General features: G+C 37.7%; 1 protein-coding gene across 1 annotated transcript in view; it reads right to left on the reverse strand.

Moving 5' to 3' along the window:
* The window catches only part of sf3a1 (splicing factor 3a, subunit 1), a 32,234-nt gene that overhangs the window by 2,465 nt on the left and 14,117 nt on the right, over positions 1-15,652 (reverse strand). Inside the window, exons 7-15 of the mRNA XM_078554233.1 lie at positions 13,108-13,304; positions 11,526-11,643; positions 7,929-8,114; positions 7,007-7,128; positions 6,193-6,435; positions 5,352-5,559; positions 4,075-4,223; positions 2,468-2,569; positions 1,847-1,918 (exon numbers count right to left, since the gene is read on the reverse strand). Coding sequence (XP_078410359.1) covers positions 1,847-1,918; positions 2,468-2,569; positions 4,075-4,223; positions 5,352-5,559; positions 6,193-6,435; positions 7,007-7,128; positions 7,929-8,114; positions 11,526-11,643; positions 13,108-13,304 — 1,397 coding nt within the window. The remainder of the gene's footprint in view (positions 1-1,846; positions 1,919-2,467; positions 2,570-4,074; positions 4,224-5,351; positions 5,560-6,192; positions 6,436-7,006; positions 7,129-7,928; positions 8,115-11,525; positions 11,644-13,107; positions 13,305-15,652) is intronic.

Below are 15,652 nucleotides of genomic sequence, written 5' to 3' on the forward strand. Positions count from 1 at the left end.
TTACATTTACTATTTTCTAATCCGCTGGGACGCTACTAGAATCTAAGGAGTTTTGCAAGATTATTACCAATGCTTCTATTATCTCTGCAGGCACTTCTTTTAAGACCATAGGATGAAGCCATCTGGTGCTGGGAACTTGTCAGCCTTTAGGTCTAATAGTTTTCCCAGGACCTTTTCCCTGGTTCGATAGGATGATTGTTTTAAGTTCCTCCCTCCCTTTCACTTCTTGATTTTCAAGTTCGTTTGGAAAGTTTTCCAAGTCTTCTACAGTGAAGACAGACAGAAAATGCCTGTTCAACACCTCCACCATCTCCTTGTTTTCCATCACCAATTCCCCAGACTCTCTGTCTCAAGAGTCAACAGTAGATTTAATTACTCTTTTCCTATTTAAATACTTGTAGAAACTCTTAACATCTATTTTTATATCACTAGCTAACTTTCTCTCATATTCTTTCTCCCTCTTTTTAAAAAGTCATTCTTTGCTGGTTCTTAAAATATGACCAATCTTCTGAGGTACCATCAATCTTTGCAGATTTGTACAGTATTTCTTTCAATTTTATAATATTCTTAACTTCCTTATTTAGCCACAGGTGGTGCATCCTTCTCAAAGAGTCTTTCTTTTTCACTGGGATAAATCTTTGCTGAGTTATTAAATATCTCCTTAAAAGTCTGCCACTGCATCTTCTCTGTGCTACCTTTTAACCTAGATCCTCAGTTCACTTTAGCTGGCTCCAGCTTCATTCCTCTTTATTCAGGTTTAAAACACTAGTCTTAGACCCACACTTCTCCCCTTCAAGCTGAATGTGAGATTCTATCAGGTTATGATCGCTGTCACCTAAAAGCTCTTTTACCATTAGGTTATTGATTAATGCTGTCTCATTGCTCATTACCAGGTCTAGAATAGTGTGCTCCCTGATTGGCTCTAGAAAATACTGTTCTAAGAAATTGTCCCGAATACACTTTATGAGCTTATTTTCCAGGCTACTTTTGCCTATCTGATTCGTCCAATCTACGCGTAGATTAAAGCCACCTATGATTATTGGAGTACCTTTCTTATACACACCATTTATTCCTTCCTGAATACTCTGTCTTACAGTGTAACTACTGTTAGGGGGGCTTATAAACTACTCCCACTTGACCTCTTACCTTTCCTATTTCTTATCTCTACCCAACTGATTCTACATCTTGATCTTTCGAGCTATGGTCATCTCTCCCTGCTGTACTAATGTCATCCTTAATTAACAGAGCTACCTCACTTCCTTTTCCTAGCTTCCTGCCTTTTAAAAGTCAAATACCCTTCTATCTTCAAGTTGGCCTTGGTCAACTTGCAACCATGTCTCTGTAATGGCCAACAGGTCATACAGATTCATTTTTGTCTGTGCTAACAATTCATACATTTTGTTACGAATGCTGCGTGCATTCATATACAGAATATTTAACTTTGCCTTTTTACCATGTTTGTAATCTCTGCCTTATCTGCTGTTGCAGTCTTAAGTTTTTATGCTCTGTGCCTTCCTGCCACACTCTGGTTATCATTACCCAAATCACTACCATGCTCTATTATCTCAGTGTTTCCCTTTAACTTGCCACACCTCTTCTCAACGATCCATTCCCCACACTATTTAGTTTAAAGTCCTTTCTACCACCCTACTTACATATCACATATTTATGAATACATAGTGTTACAGTTATTATCTGACAACCATAAGTTACTAAATTTTAAATATACAAAGCTAAAAAGTCTCCAAAAGTATTAGTAGCAACAGAAGCATGTATAGAAATGCAACTAGAACCATTTTCTCTCAAATTAAAGCTTGATGCTGTACATGAGATATGCAACGCATACCTCATATTGAAGCTTCTGTTTGCCAGCAGGCATTCCTGTAGCCTCATGGATTTTCACCTTGACAACAGACACCTGTAAAAAAAATAAATAAATAAACTGATAAGCATATCAAGAACACTTGATTGCAAGTCAAAAAACAATACCAAAAGTTCATGTAAATGACTGATGAAGCCAATTTTGGAACAGTGTGAGCAATCCAATAAGGAATACAGGAGAACCTTTTTCACCCAGAGTGTATATTTGGAATGTGGAATTTGCTACCAGATGGAGTAGTCAAGGTGCATAGATGCATTTATTGGGCAGCTGGATAGGTACACAAGAGAGAAAGGATTAGAAGGATGTACTCAGGGTTAGATGAAATAGGATGGGAGGAAGCTCATGTAGAGCATAAATGTCAACATGGATTTGTTGGCCCAAATGACCCAGTTCTGTACTTTAAACACTATGTAAGCACGGTAGTGTGGGGGTGACAGGGCAAATAACATATGGAAGTGATCACCTTGAAAGATCAAATATTTGTTCCTTTTTCAATGCATTTTAATTATTATGTTGCTACAAGAAATCAATTAGAACCCATAATGCCATTTTTTCACATTTCACATTTTCATAGCATATCCATACCTGGTCTGTTAGAGGGAGGGTGAAAACGAGGACCTGGCCATTCAGCTTCCATTCAGACTTATCCTGCATGTTAGGTACCTGTATCTTGACTGTGACTGGACCCTTAAAGAAAAACAATTGATCACATTTGGAGTTGCAAAGTTGCTTTGTTGAATAAAAATGTAATTTTGTATGCCCTCTATTAAAAATGCAGTTACTTTCTGATATGCATGCAACAGTGTTACACAACTAAAAAAGAAACACCAAAAGCGTACATGCAATGTGCTCTTCATATTACTTTGAGGAATTGAGAATGCTAAGTGCTAATCTTGAAGTACAATGCAAGTTACTTGAAAACAATTCCCAAAATGAAACTGAACTGTTGGTAGAAAGCATGTATGTAGATATTGATATAAACTAAAAATAGAAGAAAGTTTATATTAAAAAAAGATTAGTTTGTGCTAATATAAACAACTTGGTCATTTTCATATGATGCATTTTTAGCATAATTGTGGAATCGCTAATGCATAAACAGAAACTTCTTTTTGGGAAGAAAAACAAGGGAGTATACATTCAATGGAAAGACCTTTCATGGTTCAAAAACATACATCCCTGAACAACAGAATGCTGGTAGAGAAAAGTATCAATCTAACAGCATTCTAAATAGATGTTTAGTACTAAGTAAATGAAAATGATAAGTTTGTACAAAATTCTGGTTAGGCCAGTTAGAGTAATGTGTACAGTTTCTCAATATAGAAAGGACATGAAATCCATAGTATTTGTACAGTATAGGTTGACCAGAATGAGGGTAGAAATGGGAAACTAGTTAGAAAGACGGATTTGAGATATGAGACTACTTCAACTGCAACAGAAAGGGGATTTAACAAAAAGTTTTTTTTTTAAAATGAAAAAGGATTTTGATGGAGTGAATAGGGAAAGACTACTTCCTTCAATTGGGGAGGTCAGTGAGAGTCATCAATTTAACAATTTCACTAAGTTAATGGAAGAGTTTCGGAGAAATTGATTTAAACGGAGTGTTGTTGGGAGCATGACCTGATTTGTCACAGAGAGTGGATGAAGTAGAGATAATTATACCTTTTAATGGAAAATTGGATGAATACTTGAAAAAGAACGAGGTACAGGGATGGGTGGGAGTAAGAGATCAGAACAGTAGATTAGTTTTAGATTGCTCCAGCAAAAGGTCAGCATAGACATGATGGGCTGAATTCCCTCCTACTATACAGCAAACTTCTATGGGTGTTTTTAAAAACAACGTGATGAGTCATTTAAAAAATTTTTAGCAAGAACTTTTGATTAAAAGCTAATAAAGTCTAAATTATTAAATTCAGTATTATTTATGGATTCATAAATGTATTCAGGTACTACATGTTCCTTCCCTAATGTAAAAAACGTGCTGAGTGTGGTGAGGAAAAAGCCTCAATTTGGTGAAAATTCAATACAACGTTTTGTTGTTAACTAGTGCCAACTTAGGTGAATGAAAACATTTGTTAGCTCACTCAGCAACTGACAGATTAGACAAGCAAGCTCACGAACATTACCCCAAACATGTCTTTAAATTTGAATTGAACATTATTTGACTTGATTTTTAAACTGTGGTTAAAATATACCTTGCTTCTTCGTAGAAACTCTTCCTCTGGGATAAGGTTATCCTCGCTTTTCATCTTTTTGGCTGCAGGCTCATCTTCTAGTGGTGGTGGTGGACGAGGAAGTGAAGAAGGAATCGGGGCAGGAACCACTGGAGGTGCAGGTACAAAAGCTGAATGTAACAGCGAGAGAAAAGAGTCACTTTACAACTTCAAAGTTCTTTTGAAACATAACATCCTGTCTAATATTAGAACATAAATAAACCATGTATGTGGTTTATATTTTGTACAATACACCTGAAGATGTCACACTTCATGTCAATTTTTTGTCATGTGATCATGAAACCCAGTTACCTTCAACCCATGCCTCAGAAGGCATCTCACCTCTAAATCTATATCAACTACATTAATTTACCAAAAGCACCAATTTCGTGAATGCAGAGCAATTATATCATCTTAAAGGGGCAATAAATGACATTTTAGCAACAACATACCTTGTGCATTACATGGTAATAATGTCCCTCCTCTCAAAACAATGCATTCTCTAACTTACTGTAAAAAACATTACAAGGAATAAATGTACATTTGTATAGCACCTTTAAGAACCTCAAGATGTTCCAAAGTACTTCACATTTAATTAAGTACCTTTGAAGTGTAGTCAACGCAGCAGCCAATTTATGCACAGCAAGCACCCACAAACAACAATAACATTAACAATCAGATAAGCTGTTTCTAAAAGTGTTGGCTGAGAGATAAAACATTGACCAGAACACCAGGTGAATTCCCCCAACTGTTCTTTGCAAAAGTACCATGGGGTCTTTTATGCCCAACTGAGAGGGCAGACAAGGTCCCAGTCTAACACATCATCCAGAGAACGGCACTTCTGAAAATCATACACCCTCTCAATACTGCACTGAGATGTCAGTCTCTGCAGTGGGGCTTCTAACCTTCAAGAGGTGTGTGTGTAACACTGTCCCAAGCCTGACACCTTTCAGCAGATTGCTAGTTTTTCTTCCCCTTTCGTTGTTAGTTAGTTTCCCTTGCTGCTGCTCAAGAGCAAAAACAAAGTATCTCTTCCTATCTGCTTCTGTCCTATTCCATAATTCTCAACAGAGATCCAATGAAGACCATTTTTCCATGTCAGATAAGCGTACTACTAATGCTGTCATGTTCCTTACATCGACATGTTGTGTGAGTGCTGGTTGGAAACTTTGGCTGAGAAACAAACAACAGGACATTTGGATTCACATTCACTAACAGATTTATAATAGAAAACTGTAAAATCTTTTAAATAATTTTACTTGCTGGTACCACCATTGGTGGTGGGCGTGGAGTTAAAACTGGTGGTGCCGATGGAGGCATTGGTACTACGTTGATTCGAGGTCCAGGGATCATTGGGGGCATGGGAGCTGTTAAAACAGGTCCAGGCGCTAATCGGATAACAGGAGACATTGGTGGCCTGGGGAGAACAGGCATTGATGACATAACATTCCGTACAGGAGGCGGCATCTGAATGATGAAAAAAATACCCATTACAACTGTACTTTGTGTATGCAAAAAATATTACATCTTCATGTTCTTCCTGTCTAGAGAGCCTTGTCACTTCTAACTGTGTTAATAAAATGTTACAAATCAAAACATGCAACTACTGCATCACATTTTCTTTTGCAGTTAGGTAAGTGGCTAGGTAGAGGATTTTCAACAACCGTTGTTAAACTTTTTCTGCTTGCGAGATAAGTCTTCTGTACATTATGAAAGATTGAAAATCTGAGTGAATTCAGATAACTTTTTAAATGGCTCATTCTCATTGATTTCCTCTGCTGATGCTGGTAGAGGAAATCAATGAAATTCTTACTTAGTAAGTGAGCTACATGATACCAAGTACTGTATGTATTGTAATAGAAACTTGATTCTGAAACAATCCTGTATTTGAAAGTACAAAAGACAGGCAGCAGATGGTATCGATCCATTTATTTAATATCGAAAGGCAAATCAACAAATAATTTGGTTTAAGTGTAGACTCCTAACTGGTATAAGATTTATACGGTAGTAAGCTATGATTTTTGTGTACATTATTGTTTCATGCAATCCTGTAACAGAAATGCTTGTTTTAACCATTTTCAAAACAGCTGCTAAACTTACAGAAGGTGGTCGGGGCATTGATGTGATTGGTGGAGCATTCATCGAAGAATTTGACCCAGATGAAGGAGGTGGAGGTTGGGGTAAATCAGCAGGTTTGCTGGGTCCAATTTTCTCTTTGGTATCATCCTCTGGAACCAATCCTTTGGCCTTGTGGATAGCTTCAATCTGCTCCTGTAGAGTGATGTTGGCTTGTGCAGCTTGTTGTGTACGTGCCATACTGCCAGAATGACCATCCCAAGTAACCTTTGTTACAAGAAAAAACAATGAATATAATCATTACTTATTGGCTTTTCCTAATGTATTTTGTAATTACAACCAATAAACAGCATGTTTGCAATGTTGAATAATCACTTCAGAGCAGACTTAGTTTGCCTCCAATTTCTGAATTAATCTTGATAAACTACTTTGACTGAGGCAATAGACAATTAATTTTATTTCTGAATGTTTTCCCAGACTGAACAAGCAGACCACTTTATCAGCTTTCTGCATTGCACCATCACAGCACTTTCCATAGTTTAATTTCCTTTACACAATGTATTTTGAATACATTAAGCCATTCCTAAAACTTGGAGAAGACTGTCAATTACAACAGTTACTCATTCCCATATAATCATTACTGTGTCAGTGGGAGAGAATAGTTACTGAGCGAATTTATATGCATAAACTGCTAGGTCTTTGTGTGCAGGTTATGCAAGAGAAAGATTACGGTTCATTTGTGAAATTGCAGTACCAAGAAGCAACAGGAAATTTGCTTCCAAACCATTTGAGCAATGAGTAAGTTACCAAAGACTCTCTCAGTAAAAGGTGTTTATACCTTCTCTTCTGGTTTCTGAATTTCTTCTTCACCAATCTTCTTACCGATGGCCGTTTCTTCCACACCAAAAATATCAGTACGCCGTTCAGCCAGCTGCTTCAAACTACTTTCAATATCCAGACCTGATACAGAAAACAGCTCAAATCAGAAGATAGTTCTATCCCAAAATATTATGTAAATACAATATTCAAAACTTTCAGAACTTTTCACTAAAATTACTGATTTTGGGACTGACAATATAAAGCTTTTCTCCAGTGATATTGGGAGGGGGCAGCATTCTTCATCATTAGTCAATGGAACAAAACTTATCATATCAGGGCAGACAAAACTGTGTTTCTATTAATTAGCCATTTTAAAGCACAGAACACATTAACAAGTGGCAAATAGCTAGAGTGTAAAAATATTTCGGATTGTTCAGTAGAACACACTTTTATCTTTAAAGGGGATTAAATGAAAGATTAAAGTGTTTGCGATGTAAATTTGGAGTTTAAACTATGATGTGGTGACGAAGTTCTCCAGTGGAAAGGACAAAAAACATTAAAAAGGTGCTGTTCATTAGCCGCTACTGGCTGGTTACAAATCGGCACTGGCAGGTGTGGGGTAATTTGCAAAATGTGTACTCTCAACCAGGTATGATATGGGAAGACCAAGAGGAAATCTTTTAGAAATATATATAAGTGAACTGAAAATAATTTTGTACTGCTTTTTAAAACAGTATATACATTATGGTAACAGGTGGAAACAAGTAGACTCAATTGTTAAGTATGTATGAGGGAAAGGAATTACCTAGAACAATAATTACAGTCACAACTGAGAAACAAAAGAAACAACTTTTTATTTTGACAAATAAATCAGAACTATTACTGGAAACAAATTTCCCATTTTGGGCAGTGCTTCCTACAGGACCACCAGTGATACCTACCTGGAGCATACACTTCATCTTCACTCTGTTTCTCTCTAATGGAACGTTCACGTTGCTCCAACCAGCGAGGATCCAGCAGCCCAATACGCATATGCTCTTGCATTTTGCTGGCAGGAATCTTTTCCCCAGTGATTGGAGAGATGAGATATTCATCAGGTGCGGGCGCACCAGTCACTGGTTTTGAAGCTAAAGGAATATAAAGACACATGTATGTTTATTTGTTAGTTTAAGCTATTCAGTAATTGAGTAAAGGATATAGATATGGGTACACATATTGAAGTACAAAGCAGATTTGTTTCTTCACATTTCAAAAGGTAAAGTACAGACACCCTGAATTGCCAAATCAAGCACAGGTCAGAAACAAGGCTGAAAAATTGTACAACTCCTATATTATCATTGTATTTGTCTTTGCATCTACAAAGTACAAATAATGCAGAAGCATTAATGAGACATTAAGCAACATATGTTAAAAAAAAATCACTATTAAAGTAACTCAAGGTTATGTAGCTGCTTTACCCAGCATGCGAAATAGTAAAATATGTATACATTTATAATACCACAAAAGCCAATCCGGTATAGAAACCTTGAAGTTAGCAGGTTTACACTTTAAGAAGCAACACTGAATTCTTGTGTCCTTATGCACTAAGGACTTTCTAAATAACCTAACTGACAATCTGTCAACTGTACAACTGAACAATAGATCCGCACTAATGAAATAAATATTTTGAACTTATATAAAGCACCATGCCTTGTCTCTCATAAATATGTTAACACTTTTTTCACATATACTTATTTACAGCAATAACTTGCTTCAGAGTAATGTAGATATGGTTAAGCAGATTGTTGTAAAAGCCCAATGTGTTCATTAGGGTTTTTTAGGGGAGGGAATGTGCCAGCCATATATGTTCTGGCCTACATCTAATTTCAGTCCCACTCTACATGATTGACTTTAATGCCTTCATGGCAACGAGAAATGGGAAATAAATGCGGCCTAGGCAGCATCACCTAACTTCTAAGAACAAACTTTTGTTTTAAAAACTGTAGATTGTTTGTTTTGATGGTTTGTTTTTCTGGTGGTTAGTTTCATTAACTATTGGTTTGGACATTGGAGGAGCACACTCTTCTCCCAATAGTACCATGGTGTCCACCTAAAGAGATTGATGGGACCTTAGTTGGGTGTGAAAGACAGCAACTGCAGCAATATAGCAGAAGTGTCATCCTGAGCAGTGTTAATCAATATGTTGCCCACTATTCACATATGGATAATTAGGAATCCCGATGTGGCTTGTTGTGTTTTTAATTAGTAAGTAACAGACATTACTGTTGGTCAAGTGACTGCAATATTAATTTGCAAAGTGCATACTTGTGTACTTGAACCTTTGTGTGTTAGCTGGAAAATGGTTAAGATAAAAAGGGTGTGTAAGTGTTTCTTGATCTTTGTGAATACTTTACTGCCTTGGTTACTGAATGGCGGTTGATGTTAAGTGGACATACACATGAAATACACAAGTGCCTGTAAGGTGTATTCTCCTGTGGCTAGTTAGCAATATTATTAGCCTATACTCTCAAGTCATGTTAGGGGGCTTGAATCCATAACTTTCTGGCTCAGAGGCAAGGGTCTTACAAACAGAGTTAAGTTGACACGTGTTGACATTTTATATAAAATTCACCTTTGCTTGGGGCGGAGGGGGTTGTGGGAATATCTTAGTGCATAGTGTTGGCATTTAATCATTTGGAGCAACAGAGTGGTAGCAGCTGGGAACTGGAGCTGTGTGCTAAAGGCTGGGGAGGGCAGATAAGCTGGGAGCTGTACCAAAAGGAGGTGAAGCCTCGAGCCATGCAGGGTAGCAAAGTTGCAGCATACAACTGGGGGATAGGGGAAGTAAAGGCAGCAATGCCAGCATGAATTTGGAGAGGGGAGTAAGAGTGCTGGGCTAAACACTGGAAACCAGGATTTATTATGTGACATTGCACCATGACAAATCATTTGCTCCAACACTGGAGTAACTTCAGAACCAAACAGCTGGAAATACTTCATTATTACACACAGATCCTTTGATCTCCAGCACCGAAAATATACGCTTACAGATTAGTAGTTAATGAAAAATAAACCAGCATGGTGCCAGTTTTATGAAAGCAAAATACTGGGGATGCTGGAAGTCAAATAAAAACAGAAAATGCTGGAAAAACCCAGCAGGTCTGGCAGTATCTGTGGAGAGAGAAACAGAGTCAATGTTTCGAGTCCATATGACCTCTTCAGAGCTAGAGTAGAAATGTGGTGGATTTTATACTGTTTAAGAGGGGGTGGAGCAAGATAGAAGGTCAGGGATAGGTGGGAGCTAAGAAGAGAGTGGCAAAGATGTCATGGACACAAGACAAAAGGAGTGTTAATGGTAGTGGTAAAGACTAAATAAGGTGCTGACAGTGGCATAAAGGTAAGATAACAGAAGGTGTTAATAGCAGAACAAGGGTCAGTGCTCTGTGAAAGCACAACATAGAAACAAGCGACAGATAGCCCTGTGGGGGGAGGGGGTGTTGGGGAAAAGGGGTTAAAAAGTGAATAAAGGAATAAAATAAAATAAATTTTTAAAAATTGTATTAAATGGAGGAGAGTTCATGATCTGAAGTTGTTGAACACAATGTTAAGTCCAGAAGGCTATATAGTGCCTAATCAGAAGATGAGGTGTTTTTTCTCCAGTTTGCATTGGGCTTCAATGGCACATTGCAGCAGACCAAGGACGGACATGTCAGTTTTATACATGAAAGTACGCAAGGTCCAAGTGGGTTTTATTGCTCATGTCAACGGCGGTTTATTCTTGATAAACTAATGGCTTTGGATGCCTACATTATTTATTTGAACAGAATGCTTTAAAATTCCGATTATATTCATTTTTTTCCTCACTAACGTTGCCAGATTTACCATTGCGAATTTTGCAGGAGACTGTAGTGGCCCATGCCAACGGAAGTTGGCCCAGAATTGATGATGGTGGGAGTAAATTATCGAAATTTAAAATGCAATAAGAGGTATTAAAATAAACCGGATATATCTCATCATAAATAAGTAGCATAAAAAATATAAATCACTTCTGCCCCGACAGGTTTTTCACTTCAGAGACGTTCTGGTTGTAGCTTACTTGAAGTAAGCACTGTGTAAAATAAAATACTTGCAAGACATGGCTTTTGACTTTTCAGAGTTCCTACTGTGTAGGCTGATATGTCTCAGTGATCACTGACTTTTCAATTTTTCTACTATAATTTTATGCTAGACAGATCAAATGAATAGGGAAATAATACATCATATTTCCCCATCATGTTGTATGAGTAGTTGTAATATTAATTGCACTAGATTCAAAAGAAATAAGTGAGTTACTTAATGATAGTTTTACAGTAGAAGACAGACTATACTACAAACTAATTAAAAGAAAATGGCCAGTTTTGTAGGGCAAATGCATTCTGTCTCACGCTCCATTCCATTAACTTTTGCCAGGAAAATAATGCACGAACGTGAACATAACCACAGCAGATAAATCACTGGTTTTCAGACCAATCAAAAGCACATATGTAACTTAAAACTTCCCTTAGTCTTTGTACACTCACCTTTGGGATCATAGTCCTTCCTAATGATAACCTGGTCTGGAGTAGGAGGAAGTGGTGGAGGCATTGGGTTATCAGGAGGCGGTGGGGCTTTCTGATTTTCTTCTTCTTCATCTGATCCCTAAGTGAAACAATCATACATAAATTTAAATGTGTAAAAATAAACACCTCATTGAAAATAAATTAAACTATAAAAGTTGGTATTTTCTCTGTTGTTTTTCTGTTGCGTTCCTACTTTGGAGAAAGACTTACAGCTCCCATATATCTAGCAATACCATTCCTGATATGGTCACTGGAATATGGATGCCACACACCCTTTTTCTCCCTACTGCTTCTGAAGAACTGCTTTGAACCTTTAACCTAAGGCACAGTTAAACTGAAGAACTCACTATATAGTGATCCACATGGACAAAAAAAAAAAGTGCCATATTGTTTACTTTAAATTATGTTTGTGATTGTGTCATGCAAACTAAAGTTATCCCAAGAAATTTTAGGCCTGAGATCTCCCTGAAGGAAACTAACACTTAACCACATTGACAACAACAATTCAATAATGCAGTCCCTTTGCTAGCTGTCTCATTCTTTGGATAATATCACACCAAAAGAAAGTTGCTTGGTGATACCTCCAGAGTTGGCATGGTGTCAAACATCCAGGTGAGAAAAGTTTTAAACTCACAATGAATCTAATCATTAAAAAAAATACTTGCAACAGAATCCACAAACAGAAACCTAGGCCAAGCAAAACTCCATGTTTGTTCTGCATTTGGATCAGCTTGTTTTCTAAACTTTACACTGTGGGTATATCAGGTAGATTATGTTTACTTAGAGACATTGAGCCACTTAACTGAAGTCTTAAAACTGATCTTAAAACACTGAATGATGAATTAATATAAACCTTTACTTGGCACCAGTGTCAAAAGAAAGATATATTTTGAAACACAAAAATCAAGTCAGTCCTTTTGAAACACAGTACGATTTGTGTTACAAAGTACATTTTCAAAAGGTAACAGGAGTTCATTGTGACACCATAAATATCAAACATCTAAAATTTCAATGGGATTTCAAAGTTTGTTACAAGTAAAATTTAGCATTAAGCCAGTACCAGGTTCTCATAAAAACTTATTTATTTCAAAAATAACTCATTCTGTTAACAGACTAGCTCCTTGTGTTGGTTGACTCAATTGTCGTGATTTGAATGAAAAAGAATATCAGTGACTAATACGATCTGCTAATAACTTGAATGTATACCAGAATTGAACGTTATCACTATTACTTATTTCACTATTCACAAGATATTTTAAAACCAGATTAAACAACACTTGGCATGATAAGAGTTATTACTTTTCTTCTTTTCCCAAATTTACCAATGGACCACACCAATAGCTTTGCATCCTACTCACTAATTCTTATTTTATAATCTGTAATCAATTAGATTTTCAATAGTTTGGTCAGTAATCCTAGAAGAGATTTGCAAAACTGACAGTTAACTTGCTAACATCCCCTTCTTAGGTAATGAAACTGAACAAGGAAATAATCATTAAAATTATCTTTGCATCAATAACCAGGATCACCTTTAGTATCATACCTCATCCATATCCTGTACTTGTGTATCTTGGTCCAATTGTGATGGGGTCTCTTCTGGCTTATCCTCTGTCTCTTCAACTTCTTCATCAGATTCCACCTCCATTTCAACCTCCTCACTCTCCCCAAACTTCTCATATCTCTCCTGCATCAAAATACGAGCTCCAAGCTCTTCCGGTGTAGTTGGTGGAGGGAAATGCCCTGTAATTAGAAAGGTTAATTACCTGATGAACTTAGTTGCTATTACATATCTACTTTTTACCATCGCTCCACCAACAAAAGAGTGTCATTCCCACTGCAGAATTTCTACTTTAATCAGATTCACTACAGCATTTTCTTCTTCGAGGGGAAGACAATGGCATAGTGGTGACGTCACTGGACTAGTAATCCAAAGGCCCAGGCTAATGCTCTGGTGACAGGGGTCCCACCAGGGCTGAGGTGGAATTTAAATTCAATTAATAAATCTGGAATATAAAGTTAATCTCAGTAATGGTGACCATGACAACGGAAATAATTTGTTGCAAAAACTCATCTGGTTCACTAATGTCCTTTGGGGAAGGAAATCTGCCATTCTCACCCGGTCTGGCCTACATGTGACTCCAGATCCACAGCACTGCCCTCTGAAATTACCTAGCAAACCATTCCATTCAAGGGCAATTAGGATGGGCAACAAAGCTGGCCTTTCCAGCAACGTCCACATCGCATGAAAGAATAAAGAAAAGAAACAGGAGAAATTCTGTCCCATTAATGGCCAACGGGAGTGCACTTCTGGTGATCAGAATTCAGCCATCCAAATTTACCAAAGTAAAGCATCATATGCAATGAATTACTTTGAAATGCACTAACTATTGTTATGTAGACAAATTTGGCCGCTACATTGTGCATGCCAAGGACTTTGGTTGAGAGAATATACAGCAGAACGCCTACTATTTTTAAATATTGCCATTGAATCTTCACCAATGGAATAGGTAGATGGGACTTCAGTTTAAAATCTGATCTGAAGAACAATATCACAGCACTCACTCAGTACTACACTCGATCTCTACTGTAGTTTATGCACACAAGTCCTGGAGCAAGGCTTGAATCTATAACCTTCTGATTCACTGGCTAGTAATTAAGCCAAAATGACAGATAACAGAGTGCTCCAATAACATACAGCTTTTTTGAAAAAAACAAACTATACTGATAGATGCAATATATTCCACAATTTGTGCTGACTGCAACAGCTACTTGTAATTATAAATACAATACATCCCAAGGACCATCAGAGGCAAAAGGAAAAAACAGATCTTGTCAAAGAACAAATTAGGAGGGGTGTCCAAAATTTTGTTTAAAGAGATGGTTTTTAAGGAAGGTCTTGAAGGGAGGAAAATGAAGGTGTTTAGGGAGGGAGTTGTGTAGCATAACATCCAGGTGGCTGAAGATATGCCCAGAATTGGTGCGGTGAAGGGATGGGTGTACAAGAGGCCAGAATCAATAAACAGAGTTCTGGGGAGGTAGGAGGGGGGTGACATGGATGGAAGAGGTTACAGAGATGGGGAAATATGAGCCAGTGGCATAATTTAAACACAATGATGAGTAGATTAAATTTGAGTTGGGAAACTGGAAGCCACATAGGCTGGTGAGGACAGGAACAATGGGTGAGCAGGTCTTGTTGTGGGATAGGTTGCAGGCAGTACAGATTTATATGGGTTGAAGTATATAGTGGGTACAGATCAGGGGCTGGTTAAAAGAGCATTGAGGAACTCATCATATATGATAGTTTCAATGATATAGAGGTTGAGGGAGGAGTGATGGCAAGTGATGTTATGGAGGTAGAAGTTGGAAGGCAGTCTTTGTAATGTGAATGGAATGAGAGTCAATAATTCAGCTTGGGGTCAAACGTAACACTGAAGGTGCAAATAATGCAACTGTAAACTTTAGGCAGGGACAGGATTGGAGTTACTGTTCAGCAGACAGAAGTTGTCCCAGGATTGAAGATGATGGTTAGATTCTTCCCAACATTTAGCTGCAGGAAAGCATTATTCATCCAAGACTTGTGTTGAAAAAGCAGTCTGATAGCACTGAGACAGCAGAGGGCAAGGGAGATGATGGGGCCATAGAGCTGGGTATCATTACTGTACATGTGTAAGCTGACCCCATGTCTGGGATTTCAGCCAGGGCAACATGTAGCTGAGGAAGAGATGAGCACCAAGAATGGATCTTTCGTGGACTCTTGAGGTGACAGTGCAAGTGTGCGAAAAGAAGCTATTGCTACAAATAGTCTGATTACATCTGATTAGGTTAAGAGTGGAAGCAGTTTCATCACACTGGACAGTGAAGGAGGAGGTCATTGGAGGAGGACAGTGGAGCAGGAGGAGAGGACGGGTTCAGAAATGACAATGCATCCCAATCACAGTGAATATCATTACACAACTTCATTCAAGGTCATTTTCGTACTAGAGGAGGGGTGGAAATCTGATTGGAGGGATTCAAATAGGATGCTGTGCGAGAATCACACTCAAATTTGGGGGGGCAAAAATATATTCAAGGATCTTGGAAGAGGAAAG

The sequence above is a fragment of the Cetorhinus maximus genome, chromosome 12 (assembly GCF_964194155.1).
Source record: "Cetorhinus maximus chromosome 12, sCetMax3.hap1.1, whole genome shotgun sequence".
NCBI classification, from domain to species: domain Eukaryota; kingdom Metazoa; phylum Chordata; class Chondrichthyes; order Lamniformes; family Cetorhinidae; genus Cetorhinus; species Cetorhinus maximus.